General features: G+C 44.2%; 2 protein-coding genes across 5 annotated transcripts in view; one reads left to right on the forward strand and one right to left on the reverse strand.

The window, feature by feature from the left end:
- Positions 1–1,330: 1,330 nt before the first annotated feature.
- Positions 1,331–19,670, reverse strand: KCTD10 (potassium channel tetramerization domain containing 10). Of its 2 annotated transcripts, none has more exons than XM_088457267.1 (7): positions 19,420–19,670; positions 16,941–17,154; positions 10,545–10,714; positions 9,073–9,159; positions 7,939–7,991; positions 6,665–6,860; positions 1,331–2,312 (listed from the first exon to the last, which is right to left on the reverse strand). In XM_088457267.1, the coding sequence occupies exons 1-7, from the start codon at positions 19,585–19,587 to the stop codon at positions 2,097–2,099; spliced, it is 1,104 nt and encodes a 367-aa protein (XP_088313393.1). In that variant the 5' UTR covers positions 19,588–19,670; the 3' UTR covers positions 1,331–2,096. The 2 variants fall into 2 exon arrangements, with proteins under 2 accessions (XP_088313393.1, XP_088313394.1); XM_088457268.1 differs by lacking the exon at positions 19,420–19,670 and adding an exon at positions 17,566–17,791.
- UBE3B (ubiquitin protein ligase E3B) overlaps positions 19,101–25,493 on the forward strand; it is a 67,709-nt gene continuing 61,316 nt past the window's right edge. Inside the window, exons 1-2 of one of the 3 annotated variants that reach the window (XM_088457266.1) lie at positions 19,101–19,164; positions 20,472–20,545. The gene's annotated coding sequence lies outside the window, so the exon portion shown is untranslated. Of the gene's footprint in view, positions 19,165–19,737; positions 19,915–20,471; positions 20,546–25,493 lie in introns of those variants that run through there. The other 2 variants (XM_088457264.1, XM_088457265.1) reach the window with 2 other exon arrangements.

The raw sequence follows: 25,493 nt of genomic DNA on the forward strand, positions 1-25,493 counted from the left end.
CGCAGACACTGACCTCTCTCCTTCCAGTAAATGTGTTCTGGAAACGTAGACAGCGCTGTCCCGCCCCCGCATGTCAGTGATTGGCACATGCACAGCACAGAGCCTGCGCACGGACCAATCATTAAATGTTGGATTTGTGCATAAACCATTGGGTTTACATATAACCCTGAATCAGTCCCAATAGACCATCTAAACAAATACAGATACATTTCCATAGACAGAAATACACAATCCCAGATTTACTAAGCATCATGTTACTAAATCCAAAAGAAGCTGCAGAAATATCACAGCAGAATAGTAAAAAAAATAAAAAAATAGACCAATCTGTGCAGGATTTGGTGTGTAAAGCAGTAAATAAATGGTTAATGTAAACAAACAACATGCTTGGGGTCCCCCCCCCCAAAAAAAATAAACAATAATCAGCCCTGGACCTCTCAACCTGATCTGGTACTAGAAAAATAGAGGCTAAACCGGAGTGGGGTCCTCCATATTTTCCAATAACCTGCACCAGGCTGAAGCAGCCGGAGTGGCTTGAGCTATAGAAATGAGACACACAGCGTGGGGTCCCCCTGCTGCCATATCGTAAACCTGCATCAAACTGGCCAGCCCAGGCCTGGAATTCCTCTGAAAGTTGGGACAAGAAGCTGCTGCTATCATTTAAAGTTGATGACTAGACTCCCTTACTTCACTGGCAATACAAACAGAACCAAGGGCTACATCCAGTAGCAGAGATGTCGGAGCGGTCATGTAACAAAAATAATTGCATGAGCAATAGTGAGCTGTATCAAGATGCCATTAATCTATTTAATAAAATTATTTGACTATTGATTATCAATATTTGTTGGGTCATCCCTTATTTGCCAACTGCAGCCCAAATTTCAAGTTAAGAGTAAAAGGTTGTTTGACCACATATCTTAACACTACCTTTAACCGTCCTATATTGCTCGGTACCCACTTTTGGAGAGGAAGGGACTAGTTTTACATAGTGGAAGTGTCCCAATGAAGCTTGATCTATACCCTTTTAAGGACCAGAAATACGGTCTTGTTTTCAATTCTATTTCATTTTGGGTAAGTTGTGAAACCCAGCAGCTCTCCTTAGGTCACAGAGATTGGACACCCTTTGGCGCCACTCTTATATTCATTTCTACATATACCAGGTGGCAGTCAGCCTTTTGTTTCAATACCTGCATAAGGAGAGATCTTTGGAAGTCTGTAGAGTTTCTCAGTCCCTTTGGAATATTTTACTGGTCTTTAAGTGGTCAAAGATTCACTCAGTTTATAAAACTGAATAAAAAAAATATATATATATACCCAAGAAAAAAGTGAAATATTAAAACGGAATCCATATTTGTTTATTGGGGTTTTCGGCAATATAAATTATTTTTATACACATAAGGGACTAAGGCTACTTAAAAACAGACAGAATATTAACCCTGACATAAAAATAGGAATTAAATACTTGAAGGTTTATTGCAGGTTTGAGTGATTAGGATAATTCCCAGGTTGTATCCTGTAGAGTCGCAAAAGTTTATAGTTGGAACAGTTACTACATGTACAGTAATCTGATGTCATTAATCATTTTGTAACAGAGCTGATCAGTAATGCAGCTAGAGTTGCTGAATGCAAATCGGTAATTAGCTCTGCAAATTTTCCCGCAATCCTTTGCAATGAGCGGAAGATTAGTATGTGTTTCTGGGTGTACAGACAATATGTATCATAGAATATCAAGCAATGCATTAAGGCAACATATTAGGTCCATTCGGACACAGATTCATCTTCATTTTCCCACTTCCATCATATCCTATGCCAGCTATTTATTCGCTGACAAGTGTACAAATAAGTAGCTTACAATAACTTATGGCTGGGAAAATCCATACACAGGAAAAAAAAAGCCTCTCAAACTTAGGTCACTGTCCCTTCAAAGTGATTTAAATAAATAAAGAATAACAGGCGAGGCTGGATTGGAACACAAAAGGTGCGTAGTAATACATGACAACCTCAACAGTTAAGCCAAGCCTTCTCCCGTGCAGGTTGTGCTGAAGGAGATAGACAGAGCTCTTTGTGGACGGAGAAATGACAATGTATGTGGAAAAGTTCTACTGGTGATGAGCCCTGTCATCTGGCCGTTTGATATGGATCCGTCTAACTCTCTCAATGCGATCCCGTTCATCATCCTCTTCTAGGTGGTGAGAGCGCCCAGCTGCTCCTCCCGTGGCCTCCAGCAGAGCATTGTCTGGCCCCCGTCCATCCTGTGCCTCATACAGTAGAATGTTAAGTGTCTCTTCATATATTCTTGCCTCTGGGAACTCGACCTAAGCGACCACAGATAATGACTTAATACTTATAGGAAAATAAGATATATAGCACATCATGGCGTAAAAAAAAGTAGTACAGTTTATAATGGGTGACAACATATGGGAAAAATCCCTCAGTATCTATTATGTAATCAAGGATGCATATTAATAGGAAAATTGAGAGTTATGGTAAAACTTACCTTTGTTAACTCTCTTTCTTAAAAGTCCATAGGGTCCACAGGGAGACATTGTGGTGTAGGTGGGATCTGGAGGACCGGACACCAACAGCAAAGCTTTTTAATCCCAGGATGCTCCGGTCATTCCCCCTATACCCCGCCCACAGCAACTCAGTTTTGTTAACAAGCCCAAGGCAGGATAAGGACAGGAGAGAAGGAAGACTGGTACACTGAAGAATCACACACACACAGAGAAGGAAACAAGTGACCAAGAGAAGAAACCCATACAAGGCAAATGCGTCAGGACGGGTGCCCTGCGGACCCTATGGACTTCGAAGAAAGAGTTAACTAAAGGTAAGTATTACCATAACACTAATTTTCTTCTTCAGGGTCCATAGGGCTCCACAGGGAGACATTGGGGATGTATCAAAGCAGTTGTTCAAGGGCGGGAACGCTCTTGCGCTGATAGGAGAACCCTACGCTCGAAGGAAGCATCCTGAGAAGCAAATTAATTAAAGGCATAAAACCTAAGAAAAGTGTGGACAGAAGACCACGTAGCCGTCTTGCATAGTTGTTCAGCTGAGGCGCCACGCCAGGCTGCCCACGAGGGACCCACAGAGCGAGTAGAATGAGCAGAGACTGTAGTCGGCACAGGAAGGTCAGTCTGCATGTAAGCCTGTGAGATAGTCATGCAAATCCATCTGGCCAGAGTCTGTTTGTTAGCTGGCCATCCCTTCTTGTGGAATCCATATACGACAAAGAGGGAGTCTGATTTTCTGATGGAAGAGCACGGACCACATCCAAAGAGGCCTCATCTGCTGAGAGGTCTGGTGAATTAAAGGCCGGAACCACAATTTCTGTATTCAGGTGGAAGAGAGAAACTACCTTAGGAAGGAAGCCTGAGTGAGTTTGAAAAACAGCCCTATCCTAATGAAATATCAAAAAGTGAGAGTGGCATGAAAGTGCCCCTAAATCCGATACCCTTTGGGCAGATGCTATAGCCAGAAGAAACAGTCTTCATAGTGAGCCATTTGATATCCACCGATTCCAGAGGTTCGAATGGAGGTTCCTGGAGTGCTTTGAGCACCACTGACAAATCCTATGGAGCCACAGGAGGGACAAAGGGAGGCTGTATCCATAGAACACCTTGCATGAAGGTGTGGACATCTGGCATAGAGGCAATCTAGCGTTGAAACCAGATAGACAAAGCAGAAACTTGCACTTTGAGAGATGCTAGGCGGAGGCCTAGATCCAATCCAGCCTCATGAAAGGCAAGAATTCAAGAAACTCTAAAGACCTGAGGGTAACAGTTTTGAGTAGCACACCATTGGAAATATGAATGCCAAATTCTGTGGTAAATCCTAGCTGAGGCCGGTTTACGTGCTCTAAGCATGGTCTGGACCACAAAGCTAGAAAATCCCTTAGCCATTAGGAGGGAAGTCTCAAGAGCCAAGCCGTTAAAGACAGACGGGCTAGGTCTGGATATAGACAGGGACCCTGAGACAACAGGTCTACTGGTAGAGGAAGTTGAAGAGGAACGCCTATGGAGTGTCTTAGAAGATCCGAGTACCAATGACGTCTGGGCCAAGCCAGAGCTATTAAAAGGACTGTGCCTCCTTCCTTTCTGAATTTTCGAAGCACTCGAGGAAGTAGGGATATTGGAGGGAAGAGATATGCCAATTGGAAAGTCCATGTCACCGACAAGGCATTTAAGAAGGCCGCGTCGGGGTCCTTGGTTCTTGCTCCGTAAACTGGAAGTTTGTTGTTGTGTCTTGATCCACTTCTGTAAGACCCCATTTGTCCACCAGAAGCTGAAAGACTTCTGGGTGTAGAGACCATTTTCTTGCATGCACGTCGTGACGGCTGAGGAAATCCGCTTCCCAATTGAGAATCCCTTGGATGAACACTGCAGAGGGCTGGGAGATTGTGTTCGGCCCATGTGAGAAAGCGGGACACCTCTTTCATTGCTTCGAGTGCCCCCTTGATGATTAAGGTAGGCCACAGCCGTGGCGTTGTCGGAGTGTACTTGTACTGGAATGTTTTTCAAAATAATCTGAGCCAGAGTGAGAGCTCTGTATATGGCTCGAAGTTCCAGGATGTTGATTGGTAACATTGCTTCGATTGGGGACCATCGGCCCTGGAGGGAGTGTTGGCCGTTTACTGCGCCCCACCCTCGGAGGCTTGCGTCCGTGGTGAGGAGAGCCCAATCCGGGATCCAAAAGGGACAACCCTGGTTCAAATGGGGAGTCTGTAGCCACCAGGCTAGGAACAGGCGAACCTCTGTGGGGAGGCTCATCTTCTGGGAACTGAGCAGATGAGGTAGTCCGTTCCACCTGGAGAGGATCAGGTGTTCCAGGGGCCTGAAGTGAAACTGGGCAAACTCCACCATGTCGAAGGTGGATACCATTGATCCTGCAGTGCAGAGTGAATCGACACACTGCAACTGTGAAGTAGTCTGTACTGTATCACTGAAATCTTGTCTGCCATCAGGAAGATTCTCTGAACTCGTCCAGAAGGGCTCCCAAATCTACCATCCTTTGAGAGGGTATCAGGGATACTTCTTCCAGTTGATCAGCCAACCGTGCATGTGTAGAAAGGTAATGGTTACCTGCAGATGGCGCTGAAGAGTCTCTGGAGAGCTTGCAGGCTTGTCTGTAGACTTGGCTAGTGGAGGTCTAGTAGCCCAGGCCTGTTTGGCCCTAAGTTTGGAGGCCTTGGCTGACGTCTGGTGCCGTGGAAAAGACTGACCTTTGGCTTTTCCTTGAAGGCGAAAGGAAAAAGTCCAAGGCTTTGTATTATATGCAGAGGGCACGAACGCCGTCTTGTTAGCCGCCAAGGTAGTTACAATTTTATCTAGCTCTGGCCCAAATAGGATATCCCTCCCCAGTGTCCACATCAGCACCTCCGGTCTGTCTCCGGAGACCGGAGGCAAGACTGCACTATTATCGGGTCCTCGCAAGCGGGGTTCCGCCTTACCTGTCCCATGGATTCTGGGCTGCAGTCTGGGGAGTTTGCTAGCTAATCCCACTCGGAGCCCCTTGCCGGGAGTACCTAGCACAGGCTTGGAGTCACGGCGCCACGGAGGGGTGATAGGGCAGCAACACAGACGTCCGGAGGACAGTCTGGTGCTGCTCACCCTTTTGGTAGAATAGAAATTAAATAAATTAAAATAAAAGCATGCATAAGGCAGCCCCCTATTATAATGGTGGTCCAGCTCCTTGCCGGACACCAACAAAACTGAAGTGCCCTCAGGCTGTGGGCGGGGTATAGGAGGAAGGACTGGAGTATCCTGGGATAGAAAAGCTTTGCGGTTGGTGTCTGGTCCTCCAGGCCCCACCTACACCCAATTTCTCCCTGTGGAGCCCTATGGACCCTGAAGAAGAAATGAATGTTAATAAAAATAGCTAACTTATAACACATATCCTAAGGTAATATTTGGTAAAATGTGATTCAGAATAATCATTTTACATTTGGTGTGTTTGTAAAGGTAGATGAATATACAGGTATCAATTCCGTGTATGTTTTCAAATATCTCCTTAAGGTGCCTATCCACTAGAAAACAGGCAAAACACTGCGCGATTATGACATTGTAATCGTGCAGTCGTTTGTCAGTCTGTGATGTGCCTACACTGAACGAGCAGTCGTTCAGTGTAGGCACATCAATCACCTGCAAACATGCTGAACCTGACGTTATTGTCATGTTGACCAGCATGTTTGCCCAATGATAGATGTCTAAACGACCAATTTTTTAAACAATCTGCAAACAATTTTCAAACGATATCGTTATTTTTCAATCGTTCATTTTAATAGTCTAGTGGATAGGCACCTTTAGAAGTGTTACACTTACAGTTGTTGTACATAACATGATAAAAAATATATATACTGTTTTAGTTCAATATATTACAATTGTACATTTCATTACAGTTTTGACTGATGAAACAATTTATCCACTGCCAGCTGCCGCCTGTATCCTGGGGCAAGGTGTATGCGACACAAATAAGCACCAACAGATATTGAATAATTTCCAATTAAATTCTTTAGGCAGGAGCCAAATCAATTAAAACTAGCATGCTTCCATGACCAATACTGCACTAACCTTATCTGGTAATGTGTGACTGGGGGGGGATAGCAGGGAAAGGAGGAAGTGTACAGATACATGTAGACTCGGAAGTCTATTGTCTGTCGTCTACCTACCTTGGTTTGCTTCTTTTCTGTTGCATATACAATAGATGTGCAGCACACCTCTGCAATTTTTCGACCCTGGCCATAGAACGACCAACAACAGATCTCATCACCAATCACATCTTTAATAAACACGACTCTTCCATTAAACCTCAAAGACAATTTGTCAAACAGCTCAATGTTCTTCAGCATGTTGTCATCTGAGTTACTGCAAACAAAAAAAATGATATATAATTAATAATGCAGTCAAAAGAAAAATCTGCGTTACAGAGAAGATGTGGGAAACACATCTGGCAATGTTCAAAGGGGAGGAAACCACCAGGTACATTCAATCATTTATTGCAATGCAGCCAGGAGATTAGTCAGTGTTGTGCCCCTGATGTCCAAAGAGGTTACCAAAAAGACAGCTTTTAGCCAATCACATAACTAGGACAGATAGTCGTGGGTTGGTCTCTTCAGCCAAGTATGTCCCTCGGCTGTACAGTATCTCCAGCTGCACATTTACTAACCTTTTCAGCTGATAAAATATAAACTATAAAAGTACAAACTATTTACGTGATGTGCTCATCAAACATAGGTATGTGCTCCTCATATATAGGTATGTTCTGAATCATATTTCACTGCTGAATGTTTTCAAAGCTAATGAGATCAAATAGCAAATGCAAGGGCTTATTTACTAAGAGCATAAGGATCAACAAGTCAATTCAATTTAAGCCTGGTTTTGTCTAGCGCCAACCTGGACACATCATATTACAACTGCATTAAGAACAACCACTAATTGTAAAACGTTACTTTAATCTGTGAACCACAATTTTTTTCTTATGCTGGGCATACACTATACAATTATCTGCCAGATATCGGCAGATCGGCCAAATAATTGCCCAGTGTATGCAGGGAACCAATCCAAAGATATTGATTGGTCGGTCATGCCGGATTGTCCAGCATGCCTATTTGATCCAACATTTTCAAAGTGGTAAGATTCCATGGTGTTGTATCCTAGAGAAGGGACAGTTACAGGGTGCTGGTTGGTGTCATACTGAGTTATTCTGACTACAGGGTTCAGGTATGGGACCTTTACAGTTTTGCAACTGTGGGGGTGAAGTGAGCGGCATTAATCATGGAAAACAAACATTCTGGTCATTTTTAGGGTAGATTTGTCTCCATATAGTTCTGACTACACAAAACATTCTGCTAAATATTAGGGACAAATACTGAGCAATGCAGCTTCCACATTCTTTGTCAAACCATGTCCAGAATGACACACATAATAAATAGAGAAAGCATACCTGGTGTAAGAGTACTTATTATTACTTCTGTTGTAAAGCAACTTGACTGCAGGCTGTGAGGGGAAGACAGAGGAGAGTAAGTGATTTTCTCAGTCTGTTTAGCAAATGCCTGGTGGGAAGTTTAATTATTCCACAGATTAACCTGCTATAGAAATACATTTCCAAATGTTTTGGTTACAATGCTAAATATTTTAATCGGTTGCTCTCACCATTACAAGAATCTGGCAGTAAATAAACTGTACATGAAACTTATTAATATTTCAGATGCCGTTGTCATCCACCAAAAGCAATTCTTTTTTTTGGTATTGGGCCAAAGCAACATACATAAGGCTACCTTGCAGCTATCCTCTCATGTCTGGACTTTGACTATTCTGGCCTTCTCCCGTTTCTTAAAAATATAGATAAATCTTCATTAATAAGCAGCAATAAATGCTAAAAATTAAGCATGCAATATGTGCAGTAAATGAACATGGAATTAACCTTATGTATTCTATGTACAGTAGTGCATCCCCACTAGGTCTGAGCAAAATATTATGTACCTACCTACACATAGTGGAGGTAATTATGATAGGTTGCTGGCCAAAGCTGGGTACAAACCTAAAGATTATCTGTCCAACCATCCAACTAGTTGATTGGTTGGAATGAAAACCTGGTAAGGTATGAAAGAAAATGACAATCAGCAATCTGCTCCCAAACGCCGGAAAATGGACAAAAACTGTTTGAACAAATTGTTTAGATCAAACATTTAACAAACTTGTCTGACGACCATTTACCATCTGTTTTCTGGCATTTAGGAGCAAATTGCTGATCATCATTTACTCCCATACCTTACCAGATTTTCATTCCAACCAATCAACTAGTTGGATGGTTGGACAGAAAATCTTTATGCGTGTACCCAGCTTTAGTCCACAATTCACTAAGTAAAAGTCACAAGGAACTATTTACAAGGCTGCAGTGTCAAGAAAACTGGTTGTACTCTCAAAATGGCTGACCTATCTGGAAGTAGGATAGGAGTACACTGTAACAAGCCTGGCTGACCTATCTGCAAGTAGGATAGGAGTACACTGTAACAAGCCTGGCTGACCTATCTGCAAGTAGGGTAGGAGTACACTGTAACAAGCCTGGGTTTCTCACCTTGTTGGATGTGGCAATGAGCTTCTGCTCCTCTTTTGAAGAGGTGATTACTGGAACTTTGCAGAAAGGTTCGTATACATCTTTATTCTGCAGGATTCAAAAACATCATGTATTATATAAGGGTATCAAGAAGTCATCAAAAGGTTTTCTTTCTCAAGGGCTTCTTAGCATAACTCAGCTTGCAATTACCAAAGCCGAAATTGGGCACATTTATTCCTAGGCTCAATGGAGTGTCCATGAACTTATTTTTATATAAAAGCACAGAGTGGTCCTTGCACAAGGAGATGAAAACATCCAGACACAAGAAAAAAAAAAAACAACAACACATATAGGAGCCCTTCTAAGTGCAATTGCCAATTTGTATCAGAACGGGTAAATACAACACGGTACCATGTTGCTTTTTTCACCGGAAGGATCTGGGAGAGTCACAATAATTGACGCTATATGCAGGTTATTCCTGTACTGTGCATAGTTCTATGGCTAAATGCAACATGCTAAATTTTTCAATGAGCTGCGCTTAAGGATGCATTCCTGTGTTACCCGATGGCCACATTTTTGGGGTGCACAGCACACTTAGGTGCTGTGGATGTTGCTCATTAGTCAATACTGTCAATGGGATTTCTATTGCTGCACATAGGCACATTCTATATGGAAAAGTGCATTTATATGTGCACATATATTAAAATGGCACATGAAATAAAATCCAAATATCACCTAACCTATAACCAGTATCACATTTGTACATCTTAAGATGCGTTACACACTAGACGATATGCTCCCTGAGCGATATCGTCTAGTGTGTCCCTAGCAGGGTGTGCTAAATGTCGTTCACCCGCTGAACGATATCATTAACGATAACGTTCAGCGACGGCTCTCTCCCCCATTCCCCAACATGCAGCAACCTGACGATATCGTCAGATTGGCATGCATGTTTGCCAGATGAAAGATAAAGACGAACGACCTGCGGGAACGCGCATCTTCGTTATCGTTCATCGTTTTGGTGTAAAAATGGACGATATAGTGAACGACTGAACAATATAGTTATTGTTCAGTCGTCCACTTTATCGCCCAGTGTGTACGCATCTTTACTTACATTGGTTTATGTCTGTATAATAAACTTACAATTGTGACAGCTGAAATAAAGTCTCAATGTCCCCTTAATCTCAGGAGCTAACACAAAGGAAGCCCCAACAAGCAGTCATTTCACAAGAAAGATGTAATTAATGACTGGCCTAGAAGTGTAAGTAGCTAGGACTTTGTGCATAATATCACTTCATTCTCAGCACATAAATACAATTTGGCACGTTTACATTTTTCCCCAATTCATAGAGGACTCGCTAAGAAAGTAACTTGTTTTCAAATTGTTCCATCCTGAACAAGCATAAATAATTAGGCAGTGTAGTAATGGGTCTCTGAATAATTTCCTGGATTAAAGTGCATGACATAGCATTGCTACTTGGTGTAAAGATTACCTGAAGTGATGCCTGACATTCATCTGCCAATCCTTGCACCAAATAATACTTTGCCTCTGCCAAGAGCTCCTCAATCTCTCTTCGTGTCTCTGGAAGTGGAACAGCTCCATCTCGCAGGTAATTCAATATAGTTCCAAAATGCTTCCCACATCGATCTATCAAAATCCAACCTATAGATAATACAAACATATGCTGATCACTGGCTGACCAAGCCACTGCACTTATAACTCAATATCACAAGAAACATTCTATATAACAAAGTATATTTAGTGCTCACTCTAGGATTTTTTTGAGCTGATCTCTGAGAATGGCAATTTTAATTTTAAGGGCAAAATTTTGAACTGCAAAATAATTCCCCCAATTCACATTATGCCATACAGCAGTGCCAACAAATCACATTATGCCACATGGTAATTTCCACAATTCATATCATGTCACACTGTGGTGACCACAGGGCACGATTCAGACCCGATCTCATGCAGCCAAAGTATACAAATCCCGCGATTGCACAGCAAGGCATTAGCACGCCCACTATGTCATGGCGTGCGATCGTGGTGTGTATTTAGATGCCCATTTAGACACGTCATCTCCAGGAAGTGTATGCAACAATCGGTAACATCGAGTACCATCGGAAGCGTACGCAGCACTTGTGGCTGACCATACCTTACAGCAAGCACTGCGAGTGCTTCAGTGTGTAATTCAGGCATGTGACGTTTATTATGACGCTGCGTCATAATTATGCACGCCTCTGAAACGGCGTTAAGACGCTCAGACACGCCAGCGTTTGCACCACCACACCCCCGTTTCCATCGACAATCCCATCACCACCCATAAACGGCTCGTCCTGTCACTCATTCTAGCGAGGTGGCTATGCGCAGCAAACGCTTCCCGATCGCATGAACTAGTTTGCACACGTGCATTGCGACTTTGCATATTGCAAACATCGGCAGGCTACGTGCGTATGCAGCCTAGTGAGCGGTTCTGAATTGGGCCCACAATTCAGAAATTGCCATATAAAATGGTCTAAGACAGGGGTGTCATACATGCGGCACTCCAGCTGCTGTGGAACTACACATTCCAGCATGCCCTGCCACAGTTTTGCCTTTAGGGCAAGCTAAAACTGTGGCAGGGCATGCTGGAATATCCACAGTTTTAATATTAGGGCATGCTAAAACTGTGTCAGGGCATGCTGGCATATGTACTTCCACAGCAGCTGGAGGGCCGCAGGTAGGGCGCGCTAACCGCAGATAGCGCGCCCTAACTAGAAATTAAGACAGGTTTAGCAGTTTTAGATGGCTAAACCTCGTTTTTTAGGCGGCGAAGAGGGCGATAATTAATGAGCGCCCAGAACAATTGAATATCAAATTGGGCACTACCAAAGAAACATTTGAATCGCCCCCATTGAAACAAGTAGCATATATTAGAAATGACAACTGGTTTGCAATGAAATATCTGCACTGATGTTTTTTCCCATATACAGGGCTCTAAAATGTAAGATGTACAAGTAGAAAGCAAGTTAGATGTGAAGGTAATCACTTGTTTAAAAGCACATTTTTAGGTTTGTTTTCAGAAAGTAAAGAAGTATCCTAAAGGCTCAACCTGCATTCTTTGCATCCATAAATTCCTGTCATTGCACCTTTCAGCTAGGTGTGGTATGATATGTCGACAGTAATAATGTCGATGTTGACTGTGTCGGCATTCATAATGTAGAAGCGGATATTGTTCCCTGGTTGCCCAGTAGTGACTTACCTGCTCCTGAAGCGCAGCTTCTGGGTCCCAGCAATCATGTGACGGTCACTTCCAGCCGAGTCATCTGGTGCTCCAGCATTGATACAGTCCACCTATACCTAACCCTCCGTCTAGTGCTTACCCTTAACCTCCCACTCCCGTAGCCTAAGCCTCTCGTCCCACAGACTAACCTCAATATCGACAATCTGACACCAACACCACTGTGGTATTGACATTTTAAATGTCGACCTAATGACTACATCCCATTCAAATCATTATTCATTTAATTTTTTTTATACTCTATTTTAACTGTATCTCCATCATTAAATATAAAGAGAATAAATAAATAATGGACTGTACTTCAAACACAAACAATTCACAGTGGCAAAAGTAAGCTCCTCAGATAAACATAATAAAGGGTTTATAAAAATACAGCAATGATGTCAATATATAATGAGCAATGTTATGCTGGTCACACACATTGCAATCCGATATTTGTAAAGAAAATAGTGCTAAAATGTTCCTTTCTATACACTTTTAATAGAAACATTGAACAGTCTTTGAGCCACAAATGTAATCACACCGGGTAGGTGTTTGGTATATAGGACTCTTTAGGAAAAGGAAAAGCCAACGGAAGAAGCATTTCAGAACAATGGCTATTCTCAGTCACACTTGTTTGCAGTTACTCAGAAGAAACAGCTTTTACAGAAAGAGCTAAATGGAAATCTAGCAATCTGTGTGTATAATGCTGCCCTAAACGACATAGAAACGACAGCACAAATACAACAATGTAATCGTGCTGTCGTTTCTATGTCCGTGATGTGCCTACACTGAACGTTCAGTCGTTCAGTGTAGTCACATCCATCAACCCCGTACATGCTGGGACTGGAGTGATCGTCAAGTTGACCAGCATGTACGGGCGATGATGGATGTCAAAAACGACCAGTGGGCACGAGCATCGCAGGTAGTTTTGGACATTAAACTGCCCGATTTGCGGGTGATTACCAAGCGATTGAGCGATAACGATGCCCTAGTGGATGGGCAGCTTAATGTCACTAAAGCTGGGTACACACTATAGCAATACATCTTCAGATGACGGTCGTTCATACACATTGAACGACCATCATCTCCAAGCTGCAGCGGGTCAGGCCGGCCTGGGACTCGTGGCCATCGCGGACTCGTGGCCACGCCCCCTTTGGAAAACAGAAAAACAAGAAAAAAAAACATTTACGGCGCTGCGCGCTGGGGAGAGGGGCGCTTTGTGCACCTCAGCACGGCGCACAGCCAATGGGGGGGGGCGATCAGAGTGATCGCTCCCCCCCTTTGGCATAGGAGACTCTCTGGCTGCTGCTTTAGCAGCCTCGGACAGTCTGCAAGGGTTGCGGTGCCGGACCTGGGTAATTAGTACCCGCTCGCGTCATCCCCCCCTCTCAGCGCCCCTGTGTACAGGCGATCGGCTGATCACCCGTACACACTTGCCGATGGACAGATATGTTTGCAGACATATCTGTTCATCGGCTGAGCAGCACAGCCAATGCGATATGTCTGTGAACGATGTCGTTCACTGACATACCGTCTGTACACACTGGCCGACGGGGGCAAGATATATTGGCCGATCAATTGATCAGCCAATATATGGGCTAATGTGTACCCAGCTTTAGGGTAGTATTTTTAATTATTATAGTACAGCTAAGAGAAAACACTTATAAAGAAGTGTCAGGCTTTGGGCTAGTTGCAGAAGGCTATTTTGTTTGAGACTTCTTGGTTGTATGTGTAAACCTACACAATTTAAGGATTATATGACTAACTACACATTGAAGGACTTATATATTGATTGCACAAACAAAAAAGGCAACATTTCTGTATTTTTATAGTACAGTTTAGAAAATTAATGCAAACATGGCTGGTTGCTATAGATAACACCAATTATTGACTGCGCTGCAAGGACATAAAAGTCTCCAATTGCCGTTAGTGACGAATCTATATTCTTTATACATAACCAAAGATCTAGCTTTAAAAAACTTTATAGTCAGTATGATTCATTTTTAAACCTACAGTTTAACAAAAGTAACTGAATTATGTTTCTATATGTTAAAGTAATTATTAACTTTATAAAAAGGATCAATCATGACAGCGGCTCAAGTAAGTCTACGGGCGTGATGGCAGGACACAACCTGCACACCACTCACCATCGGAGATGTTCGCTAACCATCGTGTTAGTGTAAATCTCTGAATCAGGCCCTCAGTGCAATGTGCACCGTTTTACACACTGACAAGAGGAGGAATAAATACGGCGGCCGAGAATTAGGGTGGGCCCAGATACTGGGGAGGTATAGCCACTGGAAGGGGCACAGTTCTGCCCAGTCACCTGGGAGTAAGAAAAGAGTCAGAATTTCTGCAGATAACGCAGATGCTCATGATGTTTGTGGCTGTGTATATGTGCCATGTGCTGCCAGAGAACGCCTACATTTAGAGTCTCCGTTGGCCAGGTAGATACTAAGGGAAAGACGTAGACTAGAAGTTAAGCTTTCAATTCTTCTCCCATAACAAAAATAAACCTATTTAGAGACCAGGCACTCACATTTTTATTTGGGAAAAGTTCTCTGTAAAGTGATGCAAGTTAGACAAGGCAGCAAACAGTACTTAACACTGGTTACTGCTGTGAAAAATGTAGGGCCCAATTTAGCAACACACCTTATTACCAGTGGTATATTTAGTTTAGTATTGCAGTGGTGCTAACGATTATGCTGTTGGTATTTAATATTACTTACACCTGTGGCGAAATCCAGTGACGGCCCCTCCTTGGCAGCATCCTCCACCCTGTTGCTGGCAGCCTATCATTGCCAGCGACGGGCTGTTATGTCATGCGCGATGACCAATCTGATCATGAGCCATGTGCATTAGAGTTTCACCCGGCAGGGACTCGGCAATGCCTGGAAGGCTTAGTTGAAGCCGGAAAGGCTGTTGCAGGACCCCATGGCCAGAAAGGGGAACCGTATCGCTCTTGCCATGTATAGATGGCATAAGTGTTACAGTAGCAAACAGTGGTAAACTAAGTTTATTGTTGTTTGTTAAATACTGAAAGGGGGACATAGTCCCTTTAGTTAAAGGGGTTATGTCTCGCTGTTAAATGTGGCCCTTGGTGAGGCAAAGTATGGCAGGTCTACTGCGTGTTGTAGCATCTCTTACCCCTTTTTACAACATAATTACACTAGCGATTAAACTCACACAGTAGGAGCTTTGAAATGTTAGTATCACTAGCTTTGATAAAAGGCCTAAAATGCATCAACAAACAAGTCATCTTTCACCATACACTTAGAACTGCAGTGACTAGTGCAGGATTGGCCAGCCTGTGGCTCTCCAGCTGTTGTGAAACTACAAGTCCCAGCATGCTATTAGGGAATGCTAAAACTGTTGCAAGGCATGCTGGGACTTATTTCACAACAGCTGGAGAGCCACAGGTTGGCCAGGCCTGGACTAGTGAGAATATTGGGGGAGATGTATGAAGGGACGAGAGGGGAAAGACAGTAACTGTGCACATCAAGTGGTACAGTTACTGCTTCCCTGCATGTCGAAATGCAGGAAAGCGAGCAGGATGACACCGTCATCATTGGCGCTCCTATGTTCAAGATAAGGTACCGATGTGCAGGCAGATGTATGAACAGTCAGTGGCACTGGCCGTTCCGACAGCTGCAGCTGTCGTTGCCGTCGTTTCAGTCAGCCAGGGATTATGCATTCAAGAACCAATAAAGTTTTTTTTATTTTACAATAATGGCATGGGTGGGAGGAATTTGATCGGTGCCTGCGCAGTATGCATGCAAACGCTGGTCAATGGAAGAGGGGGAGCGCAATTTGCCAAACAGGTGAATTATCACTCTCTTTCTTCGGCAACTAAGATAATACATTCTGCCGATGAAGGGACCTGCTTCTCCACACTAAATGAGCTAAGCCGGTCCTGACAAACTCCCATTGCCTGCCACTTCTTACATCGCCACCATTGAGACTTCTACTTCTTAGTATTCTGAAGTGTAACTTTTTTGCTTGGTTAGTCATATACATTAAGTTACTTTCACCATTACAGGTGCACTTTTTCCCTTTCTTTCAGAAAGAAGGGTGAAGATAGTGTACACACAAGAAAACATGCTGCAGAACTAATCAAAGTAAATGGCTTGGGAGAAACCCTGGCAGGTCATCATTAATAGGTAGGTGAGCAAATAGTTACCTAATGCCACCTCACAGAACCAGCTCCCCAGACCTTAATCCCATTGAGAACTTGTGGTCAATCCTCAAGAGGCGGGTGGACAAACAAAAACCCACAAATTCTGACAAACTCCAAGCATTGATTAGGCAAGAATGGGCGGATATCAGTCAGTATGTGGCCCAGAAGGTGATTGACAGCATACCGGGCGAATTGCAGAGGTCTTGAAAAAGAAGTGTCAACACTACAAATATTGACTCTTTGCATAAACTTAATGTTATTGTCAATAAAAGCCTTTGACACTTATGAAATGTTTGTAATTTTACTTCAGTATACCATAGTAACATCTGACAAAAAGGTCTAAAAACACTGAAGCAGCAAAACTTTGTGAAAACCAATACTTGTGTCAGTCTCAAAACTTTTGGCCACGGATGTATATATTATCAGAATCTAATGGCGGCCACACTTACCCTCGCTGTCTGTTAGCACTTCCATTCTCCCACTGAACATTGCCTTGAGCATGGTATCCTGCTTGGTGAGAGTTTGCATTGTGGTGTAGTACAGTGCACCACCGACATTAAGCTTCACATACTTAGAACTCGTGCTGGCACATTTAAAAGAAGTGGTCCGGGTTGTAGCTGCGGGTACCACAGAACTCACCACACTCTCTCCCGACATTTCTTCCTGCAGAAAACAAAACAGTAGGATTGGCGCAGATTTATAATACCTATGGTACATAAAAAAAAGTACTTTGCTATTAAAGGGACAACCTTTTATTGCCATTTCTTTGATTGTATGATTTTGATTACACTATTCAATAACAACTTCCTAACAAAACTAACATTTTGGTTTGTAGCATTTAAATTAGTAGTCCTTAGTACTGTGTATCTTGGATCCTTGAATTTACTTGAATTGTGAAAAGGGTTTCTAAAAAATCTTTCTACCCAAATTTTGTCCGCCACAAAAACTTGACTTAAATGTACTTTGAAGTGGTGTCTTGTTGTACCGCTGCTTTTTGTTCAGCCCCAACATCTTTTCTACATACTGTGTGTGGGCGCCGCTGTCTGGGTCCATAAAATGGTACCTGTGATTTACCTGGAAGTGCTTGAGGCCTGATTCTTCTAGCTCCTTGGTCTTGTAACCATGCCACGGATCTGAATAAATGATGGAGCCCTCTGCTATTTTGTCAGCAATGACAGCTAACAGGGTTTTGGGGCTTCTGTCCTGCACCTCAACCAGGAAGACGTTACAGTTAAATAGCTGGGTGGGGGGAAGCGGAGTCAGGTAGCACAATGGGTTAACTGTAATTTTCTTGCTCCCAGGAAAGCAACAGAGATCATTATCTGTACTAAAAAAAAAAAAACCAATAACAGGTCGTCCCTTTAACAGTAAAGTACCAAACAATGCTACAATGACCATCTATATAGCACTTCTACAAATGCTGTCCACAGTCAGACATGTAGCGTTCCCGCTAGGCTGTTTTAGCGGGGTGGGGTGCCCTGCCCTCCTTCCCGGAGGGCAAAAAGCACCCTGCCCTCCAGAAGGAAGGCAAAAAGCTCCCTGCCCTCAGAGCCTGCCGGTACAGTCTTCACTCGTGGGTGTGGAAGTGTGCGGTGACCCAGTCACCGCCACAGAATAGACTCCGGTCGCATGCGCCCAGCATCTATTTTCCCTGTTGGCAGCGCTTGGGGGCTGCCCAGCGTGTCCGTAGTGCCGGGCACGCCCCCAAGAGTGACAAAAGGGGACACGTCTTATAGTCACGCCCCTTTACAATAACCACGCCCCCTTTCGGACACGCACAGAAGTGCCCTCTCTAGCTCCGGCGCCCTGCTTGCTGCTGGAGCTAGAGTGAACATTAGACATGTGTAGCGGGAGCTAAAGCTGGGTACACAACTTTGCGATTACTCTTTCGATGCGATACTTTGATCAACTTCACTCCTGATCAGAAGTCCTGACCACAGCACCGATACGCATGAACACACCTATACAATCATACTGGCAAACTTTGAACCGTAAGTGCCAAAATATCGAAAGGAAACGATTGTACCACCCACAGAGGCGGTGCTGCAGCTGGTGTAGAATAACAAGTATGGTGGAAGGTGCATACACACTGCACTTTTTGTGCGATCCGGCCGAATAGGATGAATATTAAACTGCACATAAGATGCAATCCTTTAATTTGACCAGTTTTCATCTGACAAAACACGATGGAAGGTGCACACACACTTCTGATATTGGAAGAAAAGATGGAAATTGAAAGAATAGCCCGATTAATGTATAAGTGTGTGCCCAGATTAATGTTGACGCCGGCGCCCCCCCCTCCCCCTGGCTCCCACAGTCGGGATGAGGTGTGGAGAACGGCAAAGGTAAGTGGGGTGGGGGGACCAATATGCTAGTAATGTAGTACGTGTGCATCACTCAGCACAAGACCAGTTATGGTGTATATGCATCATGCCTGTAGGTTTATCAGATACACCAACTGCATTATATATATATATCTCCCAACATGACCCTCTACAGGAGGGACACAATGCTCTTTTCCTGGACTTCCCTGTTTATTTATGATTGCTATCACCTGTGTTGAACTAGCTCATTGATGAGAAAGGTGTTTCACCACAGGTGATAGCAATCATAAATGACCAGGGAAGTCCAGGGACAAAGCATCGTCCCTCCTGGAGAGGGTCATGTTGGGAGGTATGTATCTGTAATAAATATCAGATCCCAAGCTGCCACTATACTGTATAGCAAAGTGCATAATAGACAAGAAAATGTTTGGGGCGCTCTGGTTGGGACCCCCGAAGTAACTAAACAAGATACACGCATGATAGGCGGGTACTGATGTATGTGAGCGTCCGTTCCTATAACGCATCATAAACCAAACCCGGGTAGTAAGCGTTGCCCACCCACAGCCCGTATGTAACGTAATAACTTAGTCACTAGTAAACTTACCATCAACCCCGATATACTTCCCTCAGGCCAGAAAGGGAACCACCCAAACACACCGGACACTTCCGCCCCCGCTGACGTATTTCCCCTCTGCCGGATGACGCTGATACTGGCACTCCGAGCGGCCATGTCGCTTCCTCTGGCAGCAGCAGGATTACATGCCCGTGTCATACATGTGTCGCACACAGTGCCAGTGCATGCATCTATATGTTGTTGTAGCAGCCTGACCCATGGACAATGTCCTCATGTAATACGCAACTATTATTTAGCTGTAATAATAAACTGACTGACAAGTGCCCACTACTGTTATGGTTTCTTATCAACTTCCTGCTTGTGTACGGTACCTACTTCCGCCCTTACTTGGTGCACGCTGGGGGACGCACTGCCGCCCTTACTTGGTGCACAAATAAACACACACCGACAGAGACGTCTGCTCTTCTTGGTTGCAGCCGGGAGTGGCTTTGTTTTGGGGAATTTGGGAGCTAATTTCCCTGTAAGGTCAGACACCCTCTCTAACTCTCTATAATAATAGCTGCTCACCCCTCAGTATCTGCAGTACAATGCTGCTCAGTGACCTGTCAGCACAGAGCCATAGCCTTATCCTACCCAGTAACTGATCTATTTTGCAACGATCATGTCTTTACGAGAGATGTGTTAAACATTAACATTATTGTGAGATACATTACAGACGCTATGACAGTATTCACTGCCCCCAGTGTGTGTAATACGTTACATCTGGTTACTAGAAGAACAATGATGCAGAATGTGCTTGTCATTAGCTGGGGTAAACAGAACAGAGGAAACTGAGTGGGTGGCAAAAGGAGATTTTAAAAACTGATATAAATATGAAAGCTACACATCAGTATAATTGATTTGTTGCTCCTAATAATACATTTTATTATACTCTGTACCTAATGGTTATGAATAGAGATAAATTATGTGAATCTTTAAAAAGTAACTGCTACAATAAAGCCTTTCTCATTCATGCAACATAATTGAATTAAATATGTTCTATTGTATTTGCTTCCAACAATAAGTCCTGTTATATATTCTAGAGCTTTGGAGTTGTCCATCGCAAGACAGCATCATGTTGTGTACAGCCCAGTTCATTTGCTATTAAGACACTAAGGTGAGTTTTGTTTTTATTTAGGTGATAAGAGTGTGGCTCTGTTTTGTTGTAAAAAAATATGTATGTTTAGAAATTGTCAATTGTGGTTTTATTTATACTCTAACACAATGGTTCCCAAACTTTGCGCCGCGGTGCCTTGGGACACTTGCAGGGGTGCCTCAGGTTGGTGGTCCAGCACCAAAATCAATTTTTTTTATGGTCAGTGTAATGTAAATATGTGAACAAACAGAAGTGCAAACCTGTCCCCCACCACATAACTGAGCCTAGGGATGACAGGGGAGCACAATTTACTACTCTTTTACCACTTCACAAATTTTTTTTCGGAATTTCTCAATAACAAACATTTGGCTTAGGGGTGCCGTGAAAACAATACTGATACTCTTGGGCGCCATGATTCAAAAAAGTTTGTGAACCACTGCTCTAACACAAATGATCCAGAAGTATGTCAACAAAATGTAATGTATTAAATGACAAGATGTATCCTAATAGTATCAGATACTATACTGTACATACATACATACATGGAACCTGGAAGGTGTTCAAAAGTGTTGTTAATACATAAATGCAAGCTATCAAGAACAATCAGGTGCATGCATTTAAATATTTTCCAATACATGCAATTTACTATCCATCAGTGTGCCAGCTTTCTTGCAGTGTGTGCCAGTTGGCTACATTAGAAGATTATACACTACCCCTTTCAGACATACTGAGATTCCCGGGAATTTGGCCTGCCTCGCCAAATTCCCTGGATCTCGTGTATGTCTGAAAGGTACCTACCTGGGAACACGTTCCCGGGTAGCCGACCCTCCAATTGACCAGGGAATTTCCCGGGAGTTAAGTCCCAGGAAATGACCCAGCTCATATCTGAATGGTGCTACCCGGGAATTTACTCCTGGGCTGCACCAAGCAGCTTTTACATTGTATGGGCAGCGCAGAGTGTCCTATAGGACGTTCAGCGCTGCCACTCACCACCCCCCGCGCCGGTGGCTGTGTCGCTGTAAATCGAGTCAGCGACACAGAGGACCCCAGCCGGATGCTGGAGACCGCCGACGGTTCTCTGCCATAGCGGGCCACCCGCACTTCCGCTGGACCACCAGGGCAATAAAACATATAATTTAATAATAAGATAAAAAAAAAAAAAAAATGCTGCATTTTGATTGGCCGGCTGCCTGCTGCCTGCTGCACTTTGGTTACATCATGAGCGGCAGACGGAGAGGGGATAGGCTAGGAGGGGCAGAGGAGAGGCAGGTAATATGAAAAACCCGGCTTATGTTTGAAAGGGGTCTACCTGGGAATTTCCCGGGTAGACCAAATACCCGGAATTTTCAACAGGAGAAATTCCCGGGTCTGAGCAGGAAATTTCCCGGGTCGTATGTCTGAAAGGGGTGTAAATAACTTTGTTCCTGGGACACTGTTTGGGCACTGTGAAGCTATGTGTGCCACATAGCGTGAATAGAATTTATATTACTGTCACCATTAGCTAATCTATGCCACTCACAATTTCTGTGGACCCAAATGACATCCATGCAGAACGAAGTCTTTCTAACAGAATGCAAAAGCGTATACATTTTAGAACAGAGAATATTATGTTTATCAATCAAGCCAAGCAGACATCTTTGTCTCAAAGGCGGCCAAAGTGTCTATATTGTTGTGCTAGAATCTTATCTTTTCTACTGCAGGGTCCATAGGGCTCCACAGGAGACCTTTGGGTATAGGTTGATGTCGTCAGCGCATCAATAGTTAAATTTGTGCTCCCAGGATGCATCGGGCTCGTCTCCTATAGCCCGCCCCCAGGCCAAGGCACCTCAGTTTCGTAGGTGCTCGGCACTGAGTCGGGTCACTTCAAGAGGGGCTGTGTTGACAGCCCACTGCAGAGTGGTCAGCATGGGCTGTCCAGCGGACGCCCATGCTGCCTCTCCGACACCCTACTTGTGCCGAGACGCTGGCACTGCGCTAGGGATCGCAGCGGGTGTCTGGGGGTTTTGGCTAGCAAAAGCCCCCAGACGCCCAGGACTGTGGCCGGACGTCACGGGGGACATTCAGGTAAGCAGCGGGCGCCCACTGATAACAGTTCATTTACTTTCCAGGGCTGTGGGGTCCCTGGCCAAGAGGCTGCGTGTGGCACCAGGCTCGGCGCCCGCGCTGTCACTAGATCACCAGGGATAGGGGGCCACAACGTGCCGTTGTTGTGGCATCCCAAGGGTTAATAGCACGCCAGGGGAGCGGCCCTTCCCTGTATGGCACAGCCGGCCCCTCCCGTGCTACACTGCGCGCCTCTCCATAGCGGTTTGGTGGTTGCAGACAGTTCTCCCTCAGGCACGCCCCCTGTGAGTCCTCCGGCAGCCATTTTAATGTGCATAAAATGCTAGTCTCACAGGGAGCTGTGGAGCCTGGGTCCCCCTACATACCCCTCCTCCAAGTAGGTCGGTGTATATAGCACTATTCCTACTAGACAAAAGGTCTAGTTAGTTGATAATAGTGCAGGTTTTCCTGGCATTGTATGTGTCTGTTCCTAGCGCTGTCTAACTGTAATGGAGCATACATATGGTCAGATTTGTCAGATGAACGATTGAACGATTCTACCAAAGATTTGAACGATTGAACGATTTTTGACTGCATTAAAGTGAATGGAATCGTCCAAGTCTGACTGCAAACACATCAGATGTCAGATATCGTTATCTGACCATCGGGAACGCGCATCGTTCAAATCGTTCATCTGACAGATATGTCAGATTTTCCTTCAGATATGAACAATTGAACGATTTTCTAAATCGTTATCGTTCAGATCTGAAGAAAAATCTGACCGCGTGTATGCACCATAAAACTCCTTTTCTCTGTCAGCCATTTTAGCTATCCCTGTACTTTCTCTTTCACTAGCCCTTGTGGTGACAGTGCTGCTGAGGGATCAAATGACTTCACAGTTCAGTGGTGAAGGCAGAGCCTAAAGTTGGCCACACATCTAAAGATTATCTGTCCAACCAGCCAACTAGTTGATTGGTTGGAATGAAAATCTGGTAACGTATGGGAGTAAATGATGATCAGCAATTTGCTCCTAAATGCCAGAAAATAGATGAAAATGGTCGTCAGAAAAGTTTGTTAAATGTTTGATCTAAACAATTTGTTCAAACAACAGTTTTTGGCCATTTTCCGGCGTTTGGGAGCAAATTGCTGATTGTCATTTGCTTTCATACCTTACCAGATTTTCATTCCAACCAATCAACTAGTTGGCTGGTTGGATGTAAGTTGGTCTAGTGCACAGGTTCTCAAACTCGGTCCTCAGGACCCCAAACACTGCATATTTTCCAGGTCTCCACACTGAATCAAGTGAAATAATTAGCTCCACCTGAGGACCTTTTAAAATGTGAGTAATGTCTACACATGTGCACCTGCTGAGTGACCTGCAAAACATGAACTGTGTGGGGTCCTGAGGACCGAGTTTGAGAACCACTGGTCTAGTGTGTGGCCAGTTTAAGTTGAGCTGAGGAGTTTGACACATACATTCATTATGTCTGGCAGTGATTCTGCTCAGGCTGATATCCCCCTTACAGTCCTGCAACAGGTGCTTTGCTGGACAAAAGGAGGGAGAGATTATTGTGGGAAGATTGTGTACCCTGTGTACCAGAAATGCAGGATTAACGCTGGGCCCAGGTCTTCTCAAGAGCTGCCCTGGGCTTGTTTTGCACAAGCACTAACTACCCTGATGGGTCGGCTTGCTGCACCTCCAGTGGCCCCACAATTGGGCTCCGCAGGCTGCTATGCTACCTACGTCGCAGGGGATTCCCAGACAGTTGGTTGTGGCTCATAATATGCCCTTACAACCTACTCCCTACCAGACTGAGGGGTCTGTTTACTAAGCACTGTTAGGAGAAGTGAAAAGTGATAAGATGCCAGCCAATAAGCTCCTAACTGCCATCTCACAGGCTGTGTTTGAAAAATGACAGCTGATTGGCTGGCACCTTATCACTTTTCACTATTCACTTTTCACTTCTCCTAATACTGCTTAGTAAATAGACCCCTGAACCTGTTTGGGTTAATACCAATACGGTGCAAAACCTGAAGTAGGTTTTACAGGGGGGAGTCTTTCCAGTGCCCTGCTAGGAAGGAGGTACTGTCTTCCCAGTCCACGTATTATCAAGATGATGTGTCGACTGATGATGGGGAAATTCAGGACTTATCTGATACAGAGCTCCCTCAAAAGGAGGCGAAGCCTAAGTCCAAAATTTATGTACACTGCCTCATTCGTGCAGTCCGTATGGCTATGGATATTGGGGATGAGGATACCCCAGCAGCCAAATCCAAACATGCTTTCTTTAAGGAAGTGAAAAGTTCAGCGACGGCTTTTCCCCTGTCAGATCAGCTAGTTGAACATCTGGAAGAAGCCTGGAAAACTACAGGCAGGAGGTTTCAACCGCAGAAACGGTTGGAAGCCACTTATCCATTCGAGGAGAAGTATTTCTCTAAATAGGAAACTCCTCCTCAGGTGGATTCTCATATTACACACCTTGTCAAAAGTGCGACACTTCCTATGCCGTCCATGTCATCATTAAAGGATGTTATGGACAGAAAAGTGGAGGTGTGCCTAAAGTCCATTTATTCCCTCCCGGGGGGTGGGGGGTCGCTACGCCAGCTATGGCTATATGCTGGGGGGCCAGGGCCCTGGAACGTTGAGCAAATGCCTTGGAAGCGTCCTTGCCTGTAGAGGCTACCAGTGAACAAATTGCACTGGTAGGTTACCTCAGAGACTCGGCTACATATGTGAATGAGGCTGCTTTGGATGTTAGTCTCCTAACATCTCGCATTTCATTGGCTGCAGTGTCAGCTAGACGCTCTCTTTGGTTGCGATCTTGGAGAGCGGATGCTGATTCCAAGAAAGGGTTAGAAGGTTTACCCTTAATGACCAGGTCTTATTTGGGCTAGATTTGGACAAAATCGTGGACACTTTGGCTGC

This window comes from Taudactylus pleione, unplaced genomic scaffold (assembly GCF_031769625.1).
Source record: "Taudactylus pleione unplaced genomic scaffold, aTauple2 ptg000749l, whole genome shotgun sequence".
In the NCBI taxonomy this organism is placed as follows: Eukaryota; Metazoa; Chordata; class Amphibia; order Anura; family Myobatrachidae; genus Taudactylus; species Taudactylus pleione.

Excerpts from the sequence above, each read along its gene's own strand:
- KCTD10 (XM_088457267.1), bottom strand. The coding sequence starts at position 19,587 with ATGACACGGGCATGTAATCCTGCTGCTGCCAGAGGAAGCGACATGGCC. Across the intron at positions 10,715-16,940 it reads AGTGCTAACAGACAGCGAGG|GTTGGATTTTGATAGATCGA; the intron begins GTAAGTGTGGCC and ends TATTATCTATAG. Across the intron at positions 2,313-6,664 it reads CAGAAAAGAAGCAAACCAAG|GTCGAGTTCCCAGAGGCAAG; the intron begins GTAGGTAGACGA and ends GTGGTCGCTTAG.